Here is a 19,593-nt window from a genome sequence, read left to right on the forward strand (position 1 = left end):
TTTTGCAGTTATTCTTGTCACCTTGCACAGCAGGCTACATGTGCATGTAAGGATTGTGTGCACAGTGCCTTGCAAAACTGTTCACAAATCATAAACATTTTCATATTTTGTCACTGTACGAACAAAATCTTCAGTGTGTGCTTTTGGGCTTTTATGTGGCAGACCAACACAAGGTAGAGCATACCTGTGAATTCAAAGAAGCATTAGACTTGGTTTTCCCAAGTTTCACTGGTAAAAATCCAAAGTGTGTGCATTTGTATCCACCTCCCACCTGAGAAAAATTATTTGTAAAAACTACTTTTCTTTCCAATTACTGCTTTATACAGACTAACAGATTTTTGGTGACTCTTTGCAAAATAGCTCCAAGTCAGTCAGATCGGATGGAGAGAGTTTGTGAACGTCAGTATTCAAGTCTTGTCACAGGTGCTATTGGACTTTGACTGAGCCGTTCTACACCAGGGGTGTCCAAACCTTTTGTCACGGGGGCCAAAATCGTCAAGTTAAAAGTACTGGAGGACCAATAACATAATTATTTTTAACAAACTAAAATCACCAAATATTATGTTTGGATAGTTTTTTTTCCCTTGTTGAACAAGAAACAATGCATGCAACATTTTAATTAAACAACTAAAGTTGTTGAATAATCTGAAAAAAAGGGATGGGTAAATTATTGTAGATAAAAAAAACTTAAAAGGATTTTGTCTCATTGAAAGAAAGGCATCCAATTTGCAATTCATTCGGGCTCAAATGAAAAAAAACTTAACAAATGTAGTCTGTTGTCAGCAATGAGAACGGGATTTGGGTTATTCTTACTTCGAAAACTGCATTTAGCAAAGTTTAAGAAAGTAATTAAAAGTAGACTGGGGTGCACCAAAGTCTGATTTTGAGCAAAAGCCGATGAATTTAGCCCAAATAAAAAATAAAAGTCTCCATCTGCATGAACCACTTGAACTGCAGTTGGGGGGCCGCAGTTTGGACACCCTTAATCTAAACCAGGCTGCATGTTTGGGGTTGTCCTGCTGACAGGTGAACCGTAAATGTTTTGGAGCATCTGACATCAATATTCCTATCAACTCTAACCAGCTTTCCTGATCTGCAGTGTTTGTTTTATTTTTATTTTTGTTTTTTGCTCCTTATGGAGTTTGGCCTGTAGGCCAAAAAGCTTAAATTCATCTGATCAGAGCACCTTTTTCCCCATGTCTATTATGCCCCCTATAGGACTGGAAGCAAACTTCAAATGGCTTTCTTTCAACAATGGATTATTTTTGCCGCTCATCCATAAAGGCCAGATTTGTTAAGAGCAGGAATAATAGTTGTCAATAGATTCTCCCACCTGAGCTGTGGAAACCTGCAGCAGCTCCAAAGTTATCATAGGTCTCTTAGATGCTTCTCCGAGTAATGCTGTCCTTGCCTGGCCTTTCAGCTTAGGTGGATGCATTTAGGTGGATGCATTTATTAATTTAAACAGATTCAATTGCTCTGTTTATTAGTTATGTGACTTTGGTTGCACTGGAGTTTATTTAGGAGTATCAGAGTGAAGAGGGCTCAGTACAACTGCTACCACATTAAATCCCGATAAAATACATTTCCGTTTGTAGTTGCAACAGGACAAAGTATGAAAATGTTAGACGGAGATAAGAACCCAACACAAGCATTCACAGGCGGCGTTTTGAGGAAGGATTCTCTGACAGTTAAGAGCAGCTGGATCTCAACAGCAGCTCCCTTCAGTCAAACAGTCGGAGGTGAAAACAGCATGCCGTGTTTTACGAATAGATGCAGCTGATTGTGGAGATGACACAAAATACAGGAGAAGAAAGATTTTATGCACAATTTATTTGGACACATGAATATTCAGCAGTTGCTGGGAGCAGCTGAGCTTGTGGTTTTGCATTTGCAGACGAGGAGCAGGGGTAGGAGGAAATATCACTCTGCAACTGCTTTGGGACACTCTCCAAGGCAAGTTCCAGGGATCCCTGCGTGCGTGGGTGCTCGTGTTGGGGGTTATAACAGGAGAAGCAGACGCACATATTTTTACCAAACAGGCAGAGTGCAGCTCCTGCAAACATGAAGAGTGAAGACAAGTGACTTTTTGGCCTCTGAAGACCTAAAGTTCACCAGAGACTGAAAAGATCACAGAAAGCTGAAAGCTTTGAAGCATAAGGGCTCAACTGCAGTGTAAAAGTGAGCTTATCTGAGATTTCAAAACAAAAGAGAGACGACATGCCAGGCCCAGAAAGAGCAGAGTGAGTAAACAGCTACATTATTTTAAACATGAAATATCAAAAATCAGATTAACATATGTTGATATTTCTTTAAGAGATCAAATTGTTCATGCTAAACTCAAAATCCTAAGATTTCTCTCTAAATGTTGACAAATTTAGATCATTTTAAGGTTTATCAAGGCAAAAAGTTGCTCTGTGGAGAGCCAAACAGGTTCTAAATACAGCTCAGAGTCACATGAAGAAATTAGATCTTAGTGTGGAGCGTGTGGTGCATGTGAAAATGTCAATGTGTCTCCTGTTTGGAAGCCTGAAGGGAGAGGATTTCTCCACTGCCATCCTGAAGCAGAAAAACAGACCAAACAGGCTCATTGTGGACGAAGCACTAAACGAAGATAGCAGCATTGTCAGCCTGCCGCAGGTGTGTTTCTGCATGAACTCAGCCAACAACAGATTAAATGTACGTAGGTGTGTTTGCACTTAGACTTGTGTGTCCACGTTAGAATAAGACTGAGGAGTTGCAGCTCTTCCGCGGGGACACCGTGGTGCTGAGAGGAAGGAAACGGCGGCAAACTGTGTGCATCGTCCTCACGGATGACACCTGTGGGGATGAGAGGATTGGGATGAACAGGGTGACGCGCAACAATCTGCGTGTTCGCCTTGGTGATGTCATCAGGTAGGTCTGATGTGCACCCTACAGTAACAATGGTATGATATGTAGAGCGCATACACGCCTTGAATTTGACCTTTCACCTATGAGATTTCTCTTTTTTTAGGCCATTTCAAATGGCCTTGCCAGACTTTAGTTGAAACCAATTCTCACTGCCACTATTTTTCAGCCAGTCTAGTAAAACGTTTTTTTCTTTCAGCTTTTCCCTTTCAGGGGCCGCCACAGCAAGCCATCTGTCTCATCTAACCCTAATTTCTGCATCTTCTCCACTCACACCCACTACCTCTTTGACTCCATCCATAAATCTCCTCTTTGGTCTTCCTCTAGGCCTCCTGCCTGGCAGTTCCAGCCTCACCATCCTTCTAGCGATGTACTCAGTATCCCTCCTCTTTACATGTCCAAAAAATCTATGTCTGGCCGCTCTGACATTATCTCCAAAACATCTAACATGAGCTGTCCTTCTGATAAACTCATTCCTGATCCTCTAAACCATACAACATTGCTGGTCTCACCACTGTCTTGTACACCTTTTCATTCTCTCTGATACACTTTTATCACACAACACACCTGACACTTTTCTCCAACCTTTCCAACCTGCTTGGACACGTTTCTTCACCTCTTCTCCACACGCACTGTTGCTCTGGACTATTATTGGACCTAAGTGCTTAAAATCCTCCACCTTCTTTATCTCTGTTCTCTTTAACCTCCCAGCTCCCATTGTGTCGCTCTCATTGACACACATGTATTCTGTCTTGCTCTGGCTAACCTTCATACCTCTCCTTTCTAGTGCAAATCTCCATCTCTCTAGATTTTCCTCCACCAGTTCCCTGCTCTCACCATAGATCACACTGTCATCTGCAAACATCAGAGTACATGGAGCCGACCCATGATGCAGATCCACTTCCACCTTGAACTCCTCTGTGACACATCAAGCACACCTCACCACTGTCTTACAGCTCTCAAACGTGTCCTGCACCACTATAACATACTTCTTGACTACTTCATACAAAACCACAGCTCACCTCTCTGCACCCTGTACTGTGGCTTCTCTAGATCTACATAAACACAATGCAGCATCCTCGGACCTCCTCTGTACTTCTCTATCAAGGAGTACTTTTTCTTTGGCATGAAATCATACTGCTTCTCTAAGATGCTCGCTTCTGATCTTAGTCTAACTTCCACTACTCTTTCTAATAACTTGTATGACTCATCAACTTTATTTATTTGTAGTTGCCATTACTCAGCAAAACATTTATTGATTTTTACAACTTTGCTCATTGTTAATGTCTTATTTGTTTGTATTAGAAATACAGAAAGCTTCATTTGACTGGTTTGACATGGTTGAACCACCAGAAGAACGTTAGTCCTGAGATAACTATTACGGCTAGAGTGATAGATTGTTGATACTTTGGGAACTGAGAAGAAGTATCTTGATGTGTAAAGGAAGTGTTTTAAAGAAAAATAGGTGAATCAGTTCATGATTTGGCTGTCTAACATGCCATAGGTGTCACATCAACCCTAGTTACCTTGTGATTGGTTGATACATGCCTTGTGACAACTCCTCCTCATGAAATCTTTTATTCCAAAAAGTTGAAGTTAAGAAAATCCAACTGCTTGATCAACCTATCAAGATTTGGTTGCATCAAATGTTTTTTTATTCCACCACATTACTGTGGTGTCAAAAGGCATTTGCCCCCTTACAGACTGCTTCTGTTTTTGCTTTATTGTCACGTTTAAATGTTTTAGATGAACAAAAGTCAGATGAAATAACCTGAGTAAATACAAAATGCATTTAAATGAATATTTAATTTATCAATGGAGAAATAAATTAACATAAGACCACTCTGGCTCTATGTGAAATGATGGTTCCAAATCTTGGTTTTATTTCCCCTTTTCATTATTTCTCTTCTAACATTAGAAACTAGAACTTGGAACCAGATCATAAAACCCTCTCTTTTAGAGTTCTGAGAGACTGAAAAATGTTTAATCAGTTAACCATTGTTGTTTTGAACGCTGGTAAATAGTAGATATTTATAAAGTTTACCAGTTCTTCAGTGTTAATTCCCTGGGTTTATAACAATTTCTTCAATCATTTTATGCTGTTTTGCTTCAGTCAGTAGAGAACAATGACTGACCCCTGCTGTGTTCTCCAAAAGCAGCAACAATTCAATTACAGAAATTAATATAATTTCACATTACTGTAAAGAAAGATAAAAACGAGATTATTTTATGTAATAAAAGTTTATGTTTTTGACGTGCCAGCATCCATGCCTGTCCTGATATCAAATATGGGAAAAAGATCCATGTTCTTCCCATTGATGACACTATTGAGGGCCTAACAGGAAACCTCTTTGATGTTTTCCTCAAGCCGTACTTTCTAGAGGCATACCGGCCTGTACACAAAGGTACGAAAACTGGACTGTACTAAAATAAAACTAGTTTCTCGAAAGGAAACAATAAATCACCCAAACTTCATGTTCTAGGTGTCTCTGAGAGCAATGTAATGTCTTGTCTTTGACATCAGGTGACATTTTCTTGGTGAGGGGGAGCATGCGAGCTGTGGAGTTCAAGGTGGTAGAGACGGACCCGAGCCCTCACTGCATTGTTGCCCCAGACACTGTCATCTACTGCGAAGGAGAGCCAATCAAAAGAGAGGTCTGTAGGAATGTGTTACATTTAGAAAGCATGGAATGATCTTGAGAAGTGTGGCACGCATTTGCATTCAGTCTCCTTTACCCTGAGAAGTGCACCTATGTGTAAATTAATTCCAACCACCCCTAGGTAGAGACGCAGCAAATATGCAAGAAGGTGTTCTGGTCACATTAGACCAAATTTGAACTTTTTGGCCAACATACAAAAGGCTGTGTCCATCCATTACATAAAATTTCCAAAACAGTGAAGTTTAAGCTTGTGATGTGACAACAGCTGGAAGAATTCAACAATAAATACTTTTTCCAAGCACTATATGTAATATTTAAATGTTTATGAACTGGTTTTAAGCCTTTTGTGAGGCTAGCAAAAATACTGGTTGCACAATATTTCGTAAATTTGAGCTCTTAAAAGAGAGCAACATAAAACAAAGCATTCTTCTGCAAACCCAATCAAAGTTTGTTATAATTTTATGTGTTTTAAGAAAATATATCTTTTTGATTGTCAGAGCAGCTTGGGTTTTCCTGCTTTCTGTGACAGGATGAAGAGGAGAATCTAAATGATGTTGGCTATGACGACATTGGAGGCTGTCGGAAGCAGCTCGCTCAGATCAAAGAGATGGTGGAGCTTCCTCTCCGGCATCCAGGACTCTTCAAGGCGATAGGAGTTAAGGTGTCCTGTCTTTCCAATTCAGCCATAAAACCACATTCTCAACAACCCTAACATCAATCACTGTTCTTTTGTTGCTCTCCGTTATCTTTCTTAGCCCCCCAGAGGCATCCTGCTTTATGGCCCTGCGGGTACAGGGAAAACCCTTGTGGCCCGAGCAGTAGCCAATGAAACTGGTGCCTTCTTCTTTCTAATTAATGGTAAGTCATTTTATTCATATTACAATGTAAAGGGCTGTAAAAATGTCTCCTTGCTCCTCGCTTTTTTAACACTTTCATGTTTCTGATCATATATATTAGATACATAAGAACTTGCTAAATCAAAAATTAACTGCAATTATCCACATTATTGGGCAGCTAAATTCAATTTCCCTAGCCACTTCAAGGCCTGAAATCACCTAAAATCTGACAAAATGAAGTAAACTTAAAACTTTCAAAAAGTAACACTAATCTAAAGAAATTCAACAACAGATGAGAAAAAAGTCACTGACATCCATTAGTCTGGAAGCGGTTAAAAAGTTGTTTCTAAGGTTTTAGGACTCCATTGAACCACAGTTGTAGACATTATCTACAATTAAAGAAAACATAAAACTGTGATGAACCGTCCCAGAGTGGCTGGCCTACCAAATTACTTCAAGAGCGTATCGATGAAACCCTCAGGAGGTCACTAAAGGATTGAACTACATGAACTTTTCTCTCCACCAGAAAATCCTGGAGAAGAACGCCCACCCATCAGTTTGTGGCCTTGTGTTCAGGCCCACTTTAGTTTGGAATAAAAAAAAAAAAGGTTTTGAAGTGGCCTAGTCAAAGCCCTGACTTAAATCCAAATGAGATCCTGCGACATGATCTTAAACAGGCCGTTAATGCTCAAAAACCCTGTACTGTGGCTGAAATAAAATAACTCAGTACACAGGGATGTAAAAACAGCTGCCAAGGAGCACCCAGGCAGTCATTAGGTTTAGACGACAGTTACTATTTCATAGAGTGGCAGCCCCCTCCTTGAACCGCCACCTTAACGTGGTGGAGGGGTTCGAGTGCTCGAACGATCCTAGAGGCTATGCTGTCTGGGGCTTAAATGCCCCTGGTAGGGTCACCCATGGCAAGCAGGCTCTAGGTAACGGGTCAGACAAAGAGCGGTTCGAGAATCCCTCATGATGACTACAGAATCGAGGCACGTGACGTCGCCCGGTACGGCGGAGCCGGGTCCCACCCTGGAGCCAAGCTTGGGGTCGAGACTCGTCGGAGAGCGCCTGGTTGCTCCTCGCGGGACCTGGCCGGGCCAAGCCCGAAGGAGAGACGCGAGACCATCCCCCAGTGGGCCCACCACCTGCAGGGGGAACCGTGAGGGCCCGGTGCAAAGAGGATTGGGCGGTGGACGACGGAGGAGACCTCGGCGGCCCGATCCCCGGATGCTTAGGCTGGCTCTAGGGACGTGGAATGTCACCTCGCTGGGAGGGAAGGAGCCTGAGCTGGTGCGGGAGGTCGAGAGATATCGACTAGAAATAGTCGGGCTCGCCTCCACGCACAGCGTCGGCTCTAGAACCCATCTCCTTGAGAGGGGCTGGACTCTCTTCTACTCTGGAGTGGCCTGCGAGGAGAGGCGGCGGGCTGGTGTGGGTTTGCTTGTTGCCCCCAAACTCAGCCGTCTCATGTTGGGGTTTACCCCAGTGGATGAGAGGGTCGCATCCCTGCACCTTCGGGTTGGGGAGAGGTCTCTGACTATCATTTTGGCCTACGGGCCAAGTGGTAGTGCGGAGTACCCGGCCTTCTTGGCGTCCCTGTTGGGGTTGCTGGATAGTGCCCCTCCTGGGAACTCCATTATTCTGCTGGGGGACTTCAACGCCCACGTGGGAAACGACAGTGACACTTGGAGAGGTGTGATTGGGAGGAATGGCCTCCCCGATCTGAATCCAAGCGGGGTTTAGTTACTGGACTTCTGTGCTAGTCACGGATTGTCCATAATGAACACCATGTTCAAACATAAGGGTGTCCATCAGTGCACTTGGCACCAGGATACCCAAGGCAGGAGGTCAATGATCGACTTTGTTGTCGTATCATCAGACCTTCGGCCGCATGTTTTGGACACTCGGGTGAAGAGAGGGGCTGAGGTGTCCACTGATCACCACCTGGTGGTGAGTTGGATCCGCTGGAGGAGGAGAAAGCCGGACATACTTGGCAGGCCCAAGCGCATAGTGAGGGTCTGCTGGGAACGTCTGGCAGAGCCCTCGGCCAGGGATGTATTCAACTCTCACCTCCGGGAGAGCTTTGACCAGATTCCGAGGGATATTGGAGACATAGAGTCCGAATGGACCATGTTCTCCACATCTATTGTCGATGCTGCTGCCCGTAGCTGTGGCCGTAAGGTCAGCGGTGCCTGTCGCGGCGGCAATCCCAGAACCCGGTGGTGGACACCGGCAGTAAGGGACGCTGTCAAGCTGAAGAAGGAGTCCTATTGGCTGTGGTTGTCTTGTGGGACTCCTGAGGCGGCTAACGGGTACCGTGGGGCCAAGCGGGCCACGGCCCGGGCTGTAGCAGAGGCAAAAACTCGGACCTGGGAGGAGTTCGGTGAGGCCATGGAGAAGGACTACCGGTTGGCCCCGAAGCGATTCTGGCAAACCGTCCGGCACCTCAGGAGGGGGAAGCAGTGCTTCGCCAACACTGTGTAGCTGCTGACCTCGACTGGGGACATTATCGGCCGGTGGAAGGAGTACTTCGAGGATCTCCTCAATCCTGCCATCACGCATTCCCTGGTGGAAACAGAGGCTGGGGACTCGGGGTTGGACTCTTTTATTACTCAGGCTGAAGTCACCGAGGTGGTTAAAAAGCTCCGTGGTGGCAAGGCTTTGGGGTTGGATGAGATCTGCCCTGAGTACCTCAAGTCTTTGGATGTTGTGGGGCTGTCATGGTTGACACGCCTCTTCAACATCGCGTGGCGGACGGGGACAGTGCCTTTGGATTGGCAGACTGGGGTGGTGGTCCCCCTTCAGAAGAAGGGTGACCGGAGGGGAGGGTGTGTTCCAACTACAGAGGATCACACTCCTCAGCCTCCCTGGTAAGGCCTACGCCAGGGTATTGGATAGGACAGTCCAGCCGATAGTCGAACCCCGGCTTCAGGAGGAGCATTGTGGTTTTCGTCCTGGCCGTGGGACACTGGACCAGCTTTATACCATCTACAGGGTACTCGAGGGTTCATGGGAGTTTGCCCAACCGGTCCCCATGTGTTTTGTAGACCTGGAGAAAGCATTCAACTGTGTCCCTCGTGATGCCCTGTGGGGGATGGTCCAGGAGTATGGAATCGGTGGCTCTTTACTAGGGGCCATCCGGTCTCTGTACAAGCGGAGCAGGAGTTTGGTTCGCATTGCCGGCACTAAGTCGGACCTGTTCCCGGTGCATGTTGGACTCCAGCAGGGATGCCCTTTGTCACCGGTCCTGTTCATAACTTTTATGGACAGGATTTCTAGGCGCAGCCAAGAGCCGGAGGGGGTCTGGTTTGGGGACCAGAGGATTTCGTCTCTTCTTTTTGCAGATGACGTGGTCCTGTTGGCCCCATCTAGCCAAGACCTACAGCATGCACTGGGGCGGTTCGCAGCCGAGTGTGAAGCGGCTGGGATGAAGATCAGCTCCTCCAAGTCCAAGGCCATGGTTCTCGACCGGAAAAGTGTGGCTTGTCCTCTTCAGGTTGGAGGGGAGTTCCTGCCTCAAGTGGAGGAGTTTAAGTATCTCGGGGTCTTGTTCACGAATGAGGGAAGAATGGAGCTGGAGATCGACCGACGGATCGGTGCGGCTGCCACAGTAATGGGGCCACTGTGCCGGTCCGTTGTGGTGAAGAGAGAGCTGAGCCGAAAAGCGAAGCTCTCGATTTACCGGTCGGTCTACGTTCCTACCCTCACCTATGGCCATGAACTTTGGGTCATGACCGAAAGAACGAGATCCCGGATACAAGTGGCTGAAATGAGCTTCCTCCGTAGGGTGGCCGGGCACTCCCCTAGAGATAGGGTGAGGAGCTCGGCTATCCGGGAGGGGCTCGGAGTAGAGCCACTGCTTCTCCACATCGAGAGGAGCCAGTTGAGGTGGCTCAGGCATCTATACCGGATGCCTCCTGGACGCCTTCCTCGGGAGGTGTTCCAGGCACGTCCCACCGGGAGGAAGCCCAGGGGACGACCCAGGACATGCTGGAGGGACTATGTCTCTCGGCTGGCCTGGGAACACCTTGGGCTCCCCCCGGAGGAGCTGGAAGAGGTGTCTGGGGAAAGGGACGTCTGGGCGTCTCTGCTGAGTCCACTGCCCCCGCGACCCGGTCCAGTGTTCCACGGCCGGGACGAAAACCACACTGCTCCTCCTGAAGCCGAGGTTCGACTATCGGCTGGACTCTCCTCTCCAATACCCTGGCGTAGGCCTTACCAGGGAGGATAAGGAGTGTGATCCCCCTGTAGTTGGAACACACCCTCTGGTCACCCTTCTTATGAACGGGGACCACCACCCCGGTCTGCCAGTCCAGAGGCACTGTCCCCGACCGCCACGCATTGTTGAAGAGGCGTGTCAACCATGACAGCCCCACAGCATCCACTGATTTGAGGTACTCAGGGTGGATCTCTTCCACCACTGAAGCCTGGGCTTTTTAACCACCTCGGTGACTTCAGCCTGGGTGATGAAAGAGTCCAACCCCGAGCCCCCAGCCTCTGTTTCCACCAGGGAATGCGTGATGGCTGGATTGAGGAGATCCTCAAAGTACTCCTTCCACCGCCCGATAATGTCCTCAGTCGAGGTCAGCAGCCTCCCACCCCCACTATAAACAGTGTTGGTGAAGCACTGCTTCCCCCTCCCGAGGCACCGGACGGTTTGCCAGAATCGCTTCGAGGCCAACCAGTAGTCCTTCTCCATAGCCTCACCGAACTCCTCCCAGGCCCGAGTTTTTGCCTCTGCCACAGCCCGGGCCGCAGTACGCTTGGCCTCACGATACCCGTCAGCCGCCTCGGGAGTCCCACAAGCCAACCACAGCCGATAGGACTCCTTCTTCAGCTTGACAGCATCCCTTACTGCCGGTGTCCACCACCGGGTTCTGGGATTGCCACCGTGACAGGCACCGCAGACCTTACGGCCACAGCTACGGGCAGCAGCATTGACAATAGATGCGGAGAACATGGTCCACTCGGACTCTATGTCTCCAACATCCCCCGGAATCTGGTCAAAGCTCTCCTGGAGGTGGGAGTTGAATACATCCCTGGCCGACGGCTCCGCCAGGCGTTCCCAGCAGATCCTCACTATGCGCTTGGGCCTGCCAAGTCTGTCCAGCTTTCTCCTCCTCCAGCAGATCCAACTCACCACCAGGTGGTGATCAGTGGACAGCTCAGCCCCTCTCTTCACCCGAGTGTCCAAAACATGCGGCCGAAGGTCTGATGATATGACAACAAAGTCGATCATTGACCTCCTGCCTTGGGTATCCTGGTGCCAAGTGCACCAATGGACACCCTTATGTTTGAACATGGTGTTCATTATGGACAATCCGTGACTAGCACAGAAGTCCAATAACAAAACACCACTCGGATTCAGATCAGGGAGGCCATTCCTCCCAATCATGCCTTTCCAGGTGTCACTGTTGTTTCCCACGTGGGCGTTGAAGTCCCCCAGCAGAATAATGGAGTCCCCGGGAGGGGCACTATCCAGCAACCCCGACAGGGACTTCAAGAAGGCCGGGTACTCCGCACTACTGCTCGGCCCATAGGCCGAAACGACAGTCAGAGACCTCTCCCCAACCCGAAGGCGCAGGGATGCAACCCTCTCATCCACTGGGGTAAACCCCAACACGAGATGGTTGAGCTGGGGGGGCAACAAGCAAACCCACACCAGCTCTCCCCGTGGGCCACTCCAGAGTAGAAGAGAGTCCAACCCCTCTCAAGGAGATGGGTTCCAGAGTCCACACTGTGCGTGGAGGTGAGCCTGACTATTTATAGCCGATATCTCTCAACCTCCCACACAAGCTCAGGCTCCTTCCCCCCCAGCGAGGTGACATTCCACGTCCCTAGAGCCACCCTAAGCATCCGGGGATCGGGCTGCTGAGGTCTCCACCTTCGTCCGCCACCCAATCCTCTTTGCACCGGTCCCTCACGGTTCCCCCTGCAGGTGGTGGGCCCACTGGGGGATGGCCTCGCATCTCTCGTTCGGGCTTGGCCGGATCCCACGAGGAACAACCCGGCCACCAGGGGGTCTTCGGCGAGTCCCGACCTCAGGCCTGGCTCCAGGGTGAGACCCCGGCTCCGCCGTACCGGGCGACGTCACGTGCCTCGATATATTAGTTCTAATGAAGTATTCTTGAACTGCTCTTTGTCTGACCCGTTACCTAGAGCCTATTTGCCATGGGAGACCCTACCAGGGGCATTTAAGCCCCAGACAACATAGCCTCTAGGATTATTTGAGCACTCAAACCCCTCCACCACGTTAAGGTGGCGGTTCAAGGAGGGAACAGAAGAAATGTGCAAGGTAAAAATCTTTTTCACAGCACGTTATTAAGAAGTACAAGAGACTATCAAACGTTACTTCAGGTAGAAGAGCGGATATTCTTATTTCTAGTTCAATACAGAAGATCTTAACATGATTCTGTCACAAGGTCCTGAGATTATGAGTAAGTTGGCAGGGGAGTCTGAAAGCAACCTGAGAAAAGCATTTGAAGAGGCAGAGAGCAACGCTCCGGCTATCATATTCATCGATGAGCTGGATGCCATCGCTCCCAAGAGAGAGAAGGTTGGCAAAGATGAGAAAGTTCAGTTATGTCATCAGAAACTGACACCCCATGCATATGCTTGCAATCTTCTGTCATTTGTTATGTAATTGTTGATGCACAGACTCACGGTGAGGTGGAGAGGCGTATCGTATCACAGCTCCTGACCCTGATGGATGGTTTGAAGCAAAGAGCTCACGTGGTTGTGATGGCAGCAACAAACCGGCCAAACAGCATTGACTCGGCTCTGAGGCGCTTCGGTCAGGACGGCCACACGTATTCACATGTGCAAAAACACACTGACATACAGATGTTTTACGGAAACCCCAATGCTCTCTAGGCAGGTTTGATCGAGAGATCGACATTGGGATCCCAGATTCGACTGGTAGACTGGAGATCCTGCAGATCCACACCAAAAATATGAAATTGGCAGATGACGTTGATTTGGAAAAGGTGAGCTGCTGCCAAGATGAGTTATGAGTGCATTAACTAATAAGATACAGAGTCTTGCAAAAGGATGTGTGCCCCTTAAACATTTCGCATTTTCAATTCAATTCAGTTTGCCATGTTACAACCAAAAACTTCAGTATAGTGTATTTTATTAAGATTTTATGAGACACAAAAACACAAAATAGAGCATACTTGAAAGATGGAATAAAAGGATATATGGTTAAAAATAAAAATCTCAAAAGGATTTGTATTTGTATGCTGCCCTTCGATGCTTTTTGGAAGGTGCAAGATTTCTGGGATATGTCTTAACTAGCTCTACCCATCCTTCCTTATCAAATAATTCAAGCTTAGTCAGATCGAATGGAGAGCACCTGTGAACATCAATTTACAGGTCCTGCCACAGATTCTCCATAGTAAGTATGTCTGAACTTTGACTGGGCCATTCTAACACATAGATATTATTTGATAGAAACCATTCCATTCTATACCTTTAGGTCTTCGTCCTGTTGGAAAGAGACTCACACACAGAGACTCAAGTCTTTTACAGCTTCTAACAGGTTTTCTTTCGGGATTGGCCTGTATTTAACTCCAAATACCTTCCATAATCTCCGACAAGCTTCCCTATCCCTGCTGAACAGAAGCATGCCTGCAGCATGACGCTGCCATCATCAGGTTTCACAGTCTGAATGGTGTATTCTGGGTGATGTGCAGGGGTAGTTTTCCTTCACATCTTGTGGTTTTTCATGTGGGTTACAACATGATTTTTTGGTCCCAGAGGCTTCCACAGGCTTGCTGTGTTCCAGACAAGTTTTGTGGCAAACTGAAAACAGGAATCTTTAGAGCTTTTTTGAACAATGCTTGCCTTTGGTCACTCTTCCTTGAAAACCAAATCTGTAAGGTGGTAAACTACAGACTTCGCCCATCTGAGCTGAGGATTTTAGCAGCTCCTTCTAACTATGAGCCTCTTGGCTTGTTCAGTAAATAATGTTCTCCTTGCCTGGTCAGTTTAGGTAGACGGCCATGTCTTGAACGTTTTGCATTTGTGTCATACTCTTTCCATTTTCAGATGACAGATTGAACAGTAGACCTATCAGATGTTTCAAGCATGGGGAATCATTTCATGGTCTGTTTGGTCTCCATGATGCTTTTTGTTCACCAATGTTCTCTAACAATCCTCTGAGGCCATCACAGAACAGCTGGATTTATTGTAAGATATAACTTCCACATAGCTGAACACTTTTTACTTATTAGACTTTTAAACGCCATTTTATTGTATTTAGGGGCATTTCTTCCTCTTCCACTTCACAGTTATGACCTCCACTGTGTTGGCATTTTCTATAAAATCCAAGTTAAACACATCAAAGTTTGGACATTGGACAACATAATATGAAAAATTTATCCATTTTGAAAAACTGCAGGCATAATGCAAAAACTTAAAAACCGTCCTTCCCCTCCTCCCATGTGCTCTCATGTGCAAACAGTGTTTACTTTTACAGGAAGCTCTAGTGAACAATTTTCAACAACATGTGTGTATACCACAGTTTGTTCCACCATTTATTTCTCAAATCTCTCGCTAAATAAAAGTAGCTTCTTCCCAGCAAGTAGCCGTTGTGCAATTTGACTACATTCAAATGATGCATTATGCATGCACTTTGTGGCAAAGCCAGCTGTATACATACTTACTTAATTACAGACAGGGTAACAAACACCTGGGTCTCAACGACCAGTGCTGATTGTGTCACGCAGTTAGCTTAGTCTTAACAATCGCAGAGGACTGAAATCTGGCATTTTTAATGTGACTCCTACAAGTAGAAATAGCAGCTGTGAACTAATGAGATGTAGGCAGAAATGATTAACTTTGCACTTAAAAATTATTGAAAATTACTAATATGTTTAAAGATTAATGACTTCTACTAACATCACAGAAGTTGTTAGCCAATAAACCGTTTACTCCAACTTTCTACGAGTGATGTTTTAATTTTGTGTTCCTGTATGGCAGATTGCTACAGAAACACATGGACACGTGGGTGCCGACCTCGGCGCTTTGTGCTCAGAAGCTGCCCTGCAAGCAATCCGCAAGAAGATGACGCTCATTGATTTGGAGGACGAAACTATCGATGCTGACCTGCTCAACTCTCTGGCTGTCACCATGGACGACTTCCAAGTTAGTAGTGTCATGCCCAGCCAGTGTCTGAGCCTGTGTTTGTGTTTTGCTTTGTCTCCCTGCAGTCTGTGTCACGCCAGTTCCTTGTTCTCCCTGATGGCCTGGTCTCATTGATTCATTGGTTTTCCCTGCTCTTCTGTCTGTATATAAGTTCCTTAGTTGCCTTTCCGTGTCTTGCTGTCGTTTTCTGGTCTGGTGTTCTGGTCAAATAACCCTGCTGTCTGGACTCTGTTTGGGCAAGAATTAAAATTCGTTTACCTTCACTCTCCGTGTTTCCTGGAGTACTTCTCTGCATTTTGGTCCTACCACAAACCTGCATTATGACAAGTAGTCAACTCCCACTCAAATACAGTGGTAACCACAAGAACCTGAGCTAGAGTAAACTGTGAAAGGCTGGAGTAATGCCTGTTCCTGCAATTTTGCTTCCAGTGAGCAGATCTCTCTTCTAATCTATTACATTTTTTAAACAATGTTTCTTCAGCCTTCCTGGGAGTTTTATCAGAGTTTAGATGCCATTTTAATCTATTTTTCATTCAGTGCCTGATCATTGTTCTATGGATTGTATGGATTATTCACATACTCAACAGACCAATGAAGCAATTTTATTTTTGGAAGTTTAGGCAACTTGATTCCATCATTCTGTGACAATGACACAATTTGTTAGACTTACTGCTATGGTCAGGTACAACGACTGGTTAGAAAAATGAAGGAGAAAGCAGCCAAAACCTCAAAAAAAGCTTTGACAGACCTTACATCTGGATGAATTTCAGAGATTACAGGAAAGTATGAATTCTTGTTAGCAAAATCTAAAAGAAATTAAGGGTGGTTTAACGGCTTTGCACAATACCGTGTAAAAGAATACTTCTAAATTGTATTTTTTATCCTTTTGGTAAAAAAATCATTGTACTACAATGTCTTTAGTGGGCACTGAGTCAAAGCAACCCATCAGCTCTGAGAGAGACAGTTGCAGAGGTTCCTCAGGTCAACTGGGAGGACATCGGTGGTCTGGATGAGGTCAAGAGAGAACTCCAAGAGCTCGTTCAGGTGCAAGAAACACTAGCAGCATACTACGATCATAACTCCCTTAAACATTACATAAAGGTTCTTTCCAATACCCCCAGTATCCAGTGGAGTACCCTGACAAGTTCCTGAAGTTTGGGATGACGCCGTCTCGTGGGGTGCTGTTCTACGGCCCTCCGGGCTGTGGAAAAACACTCCTGGCAAAGGCTATCGCTAATGAGTGTCAAGCAAACTTCGTGTCCATCAAAGGGCCTGAGATGCTTACCATGTGGTTTGGAGAGTCGGAGGCCAATGTCAGAGATGTGTTTGATAAGGTGAGTGGTTTATGATGGGAAAATAGATTCAGACATTTTTGGAGCTTTTAATGTGTAACCTGTTGGACCTTTTTCCTTCTCTCTGCAGGCCAGACAGGCAGCCCCGTGCATCTTGTTTTTTGACGAGTTGGACTCAATTGCCAAGTCCAGAGGAGGCGGGGCGGGGGACGCCGGTGGTGCCGCGGACAGAGTTATCAACCAGATTCTCACTGAGATGGATGGCATGTCGGACAAGAAGAATGTTTTTATCATCGGTGCCACAAACAGGTGCCTCTCTGTGCATGTCTGCACTGAATAATGGCAAACAGATTAAAAAAATGCTGATTTCCTTCCTCCCATCAATCCAGACCAGACATTATAGACCCAGCCATCCTGCGGCCGGGCCGTCTGGACCAACTCATCTACATCCCGCTTCCCGACAAACCCTCCCGCACAGCAATTCTTAAAGCCAACCTGCGCAAATCACCTGTTGCACGTGTAAGAAATGCAAAAACATATTTCTCAGTTGATTGATCTCCATCCCAGTTATTTGGGATGTAGCTGTCAATGATGACCAAAAATGGTACATAACTGGTGCATTAAATGTTAACTAATTTCTGTTGATGACTGCAACATGGTTAATTTTGAATCCTCATCATATGTTGTACATCAATGCCTTTCTTTTTCCTGCTGCTTCTTTTTGGGTGGGGTTCCTATCTGCAGGATGTGGATCTGGAATTCCTCTCTGGGATCACGGAGGGTTTCTCTGGAGCCGACCTGACGGAGATCTGTCAGCGGGCTTGTAAGCTGGCCATCCGGGAGGCCATCGAAGCCGAGATCAAGGCTGAGCGTCAGAGGCAGAGCAGACCAGGAATCCCCATGGTCAGACATCACTGCTGTTCCTCCATTTACCTCCACATTACACTGAATTACACTCACTCATTTAGTATTTCATCCTTTCACTTTAACAAAGATGTCACATTTCAAAGCAGTGCTAGGCTGCGTGTGCTTGGTGCAGACAGATTATGAAAGGTAAGATGTTCCCTTAAGGGCAACTGTCTGTTCTGTGACCTTCATCCTTTGGACTGGGAATCCACAGAAACGCATTTCTAACTAACCACTTCGTCTAATCCTCCACTGTGTTTTTCTTTTTGCAGGACGAAGACTTTGATCCAGTCCCAGAGATCAGGAAGGACCACTTTGAAGAGGCGATGCGCTTTGCTCGCCGCTCTGTTAGTGACAATGACATTCGCAAATACGAGATGTTTGCTCAGACTCTGCAGCAGAGCCGAGGTTTTGGGAACTTCAGGTACGCGCAGAAATCGTCACAGATAATTTGACGTTGGGTTTTTTTTTTGCTCCAGATTTCTTACTTTAGATGCTTCCTTCAGGTTTCCGTCTGCTACTGGCACCCGGTCTAGAGGTCAGGGGTCAGATTCTGGATCGGAGAGGCCGAGTCTGTATAGAGAAGAATTAGATGATGATCTCTACCACTGATGATGATGGTTCTAGTGAAGCATCTCTTTCTGTGAATGATAGAAATTACATTAAAATGTAAAATTACAAAACGTTTCCACCTTAGGGATACAGAGACTGTTTTTTAGTGTACTTTTTAGAATAAAGTTAGCAAATGAATGTTGTTGATTTGTTTTTTGCATTTTATTGCTTGTTAACTGTTAAAGCAGAAGAATAAACTGAATTTCTGTTCAGTCCTCCAATGTTTTGCATTAGGATTAATTTTCATGTATTGCACTCATATAAATACTTTGTGTGGAAATAATAAAAATAATTATGGCCTACCTCCAAACAGATGGTTATTTTTCTGTATTGATTCATAATTGATATTCACTTATATTAGAAAGATTTGTTATCCTATACAATGGGTTGCAGCATGTTGGTTCTTCAATACAAAACTTCTACAAACAAAATATCTGATTTTATTTGTGTCCAGAGATTATTATAAAAATGTGTCCATGTTTTAAAGTAAGCTAAAAAAGAAAATGAGGCACAATCAAACCTTAAAGGACCTTTTAAAACACTCAAAACTTATTTTATGTCACTATTTTGTTTTAAATGCAGTTTTTTAGAGTTTGCTGGTATTTAATTTCTCCAAGGAAAGACTGTTGGCCCTTCTGGCTCCAAGGAAAATTTAACGCATGATCAATCCACCTATGTTTGATAGTCTTTTCATTTACGTTTTCCTCACACTTCAAAGCCAAGAAAAGTAAAAAAATATATATATAAAACATAAATAAATGAAAATTTACTTTTCATTTAATTTCAAAGCAGATAAAAGAGCGTTTTGGAGCCACGTCTCTCTAAAGCAGAAAGGCACCATCATGTCTGAAATCCAAGAGAGGGACTGTCTATTGTCATAAATAGAAAACAGATTGTTTTCTAGACATAAAAGACTGTTATTAACTTTCAGCTGCTTCTGTACACTGCTTCTATGTTTTGAACAACCACTTCACGGCTTGCTAATAAGAAATATCCTGGTGGTGACACAGATGTTGGGAAAATGGGAGCGCTGGGGAACACCTGTGTGAAACTATGCCGGTCAGAGCTGGAGCAGATTTTACAACATCCCTCTGAGTTCTGCCAGATTTGTTCATGGATTTTTTAACATTTTTATCACAAATGGCCATTTGCCATTGTAGTAAATTACAGGCAGACTGTCCCTAACAGTGAGCACTTCTAAATCCCTGGGTAGCGTGCAGGTCTAAGCTACTGCTCACAGCAACCTTT

General features: G+C 45.6%; 1 protein-coding gene across 2 annotated transcripts; it reads left to right on the forward strand.

Moving 5' to 3' along the window:
• Window positions 1-2,049: 2,049 nt before the first annotated feature.
• zgc:136908 (Transitional endoplasmic reticulum ATPase) lies at window positions 2,050-18,655 on the forward strand. Of its 2 annotated transcripts, XM_047364554.1 has the most exons (18): window positions 2,050-2,243; window positions 2,529-2,640; window positions 2,723-2,895; window positions 5,152-5,294; window positions 5,414-5,544; window positions 6,079-6,210; window positions 6,305-6,407; window positions 12,811-12,944; window positions 13,046-13,181; window positions 13,262-13,374; window positions 15,371-15,535; window positions 16,457-16,579; window positions 16,657-16,869; window positions 16,958-17,136; window positions 17,217-17,346; window positions 17,572-17,730; window positions 18,006-18,157; window positions 18,240-18,655. In XM_047364554.1, the coding sequence occupies exons 1-18, from the start codon at window positions 2,221-2,223 to the stop codon at window positions 18,343-18,345; spliced, it is 2,427 nt and encodes an 808-aa protein (XP_047220510.1). In that variant the 5' UTR covers window positions 2,050-2,220; the 3' UTR covers window positions 18,346-18,655. The 2 variants fall into 2 exon arrangements, with proteins under 2 accessions (XP_047220510.1, XP_047220511.1); XM_047364555.1 differs by lacking the exons at window positions 2,050-2,243; window positions 2,529-2,640; window positions 5,152-5,294 and having other exon boundaries at window positions 2,765-2,895.
• The last annotated feature ends 938 nt before the right edge of the window (window positions 18,656-19,593 follow it).

Source organism: Girardinichthys multiradiatus, chromosome 5, assembly GCF_021462225.1.
Source record: "Girardinichthys multiradiatus isolate DD_20200921_A chromosome 5, DD_fGirMul_XY1, whole genome shotgun sequence".
Lineage (NCBI taxonomy): Eukaryota > Metazoa > Chordata > Actinopteri > Cyprinodontiformes > Goodeidae > Girardinichthys > Girardinichthys multiradiatus.

Bases quoted from the DNA above. Each gene is read 5' to 3' on its own strand.
- zgc:136908 (XM_047364554.1), top strand. From the start codon at position 2,221: ATGCCAGGCCCAGAAAGAGCAGA. The intron at 16,870-16,957 runs GTGAGTGGTTTA...TTCTCTCTGCAG, and splicing joins TCAGAGATGTGTTTGATAAG to GCCAGACAGGCAGCCCCGTG. The intron at 18,158-18,239 runs GTACGCGCAGAA...TGCTTCCTTCAG, and splicing joins CGAGGTTTTGGGAACTTCAG to GTTTCCGTCTGCTACTGGCA.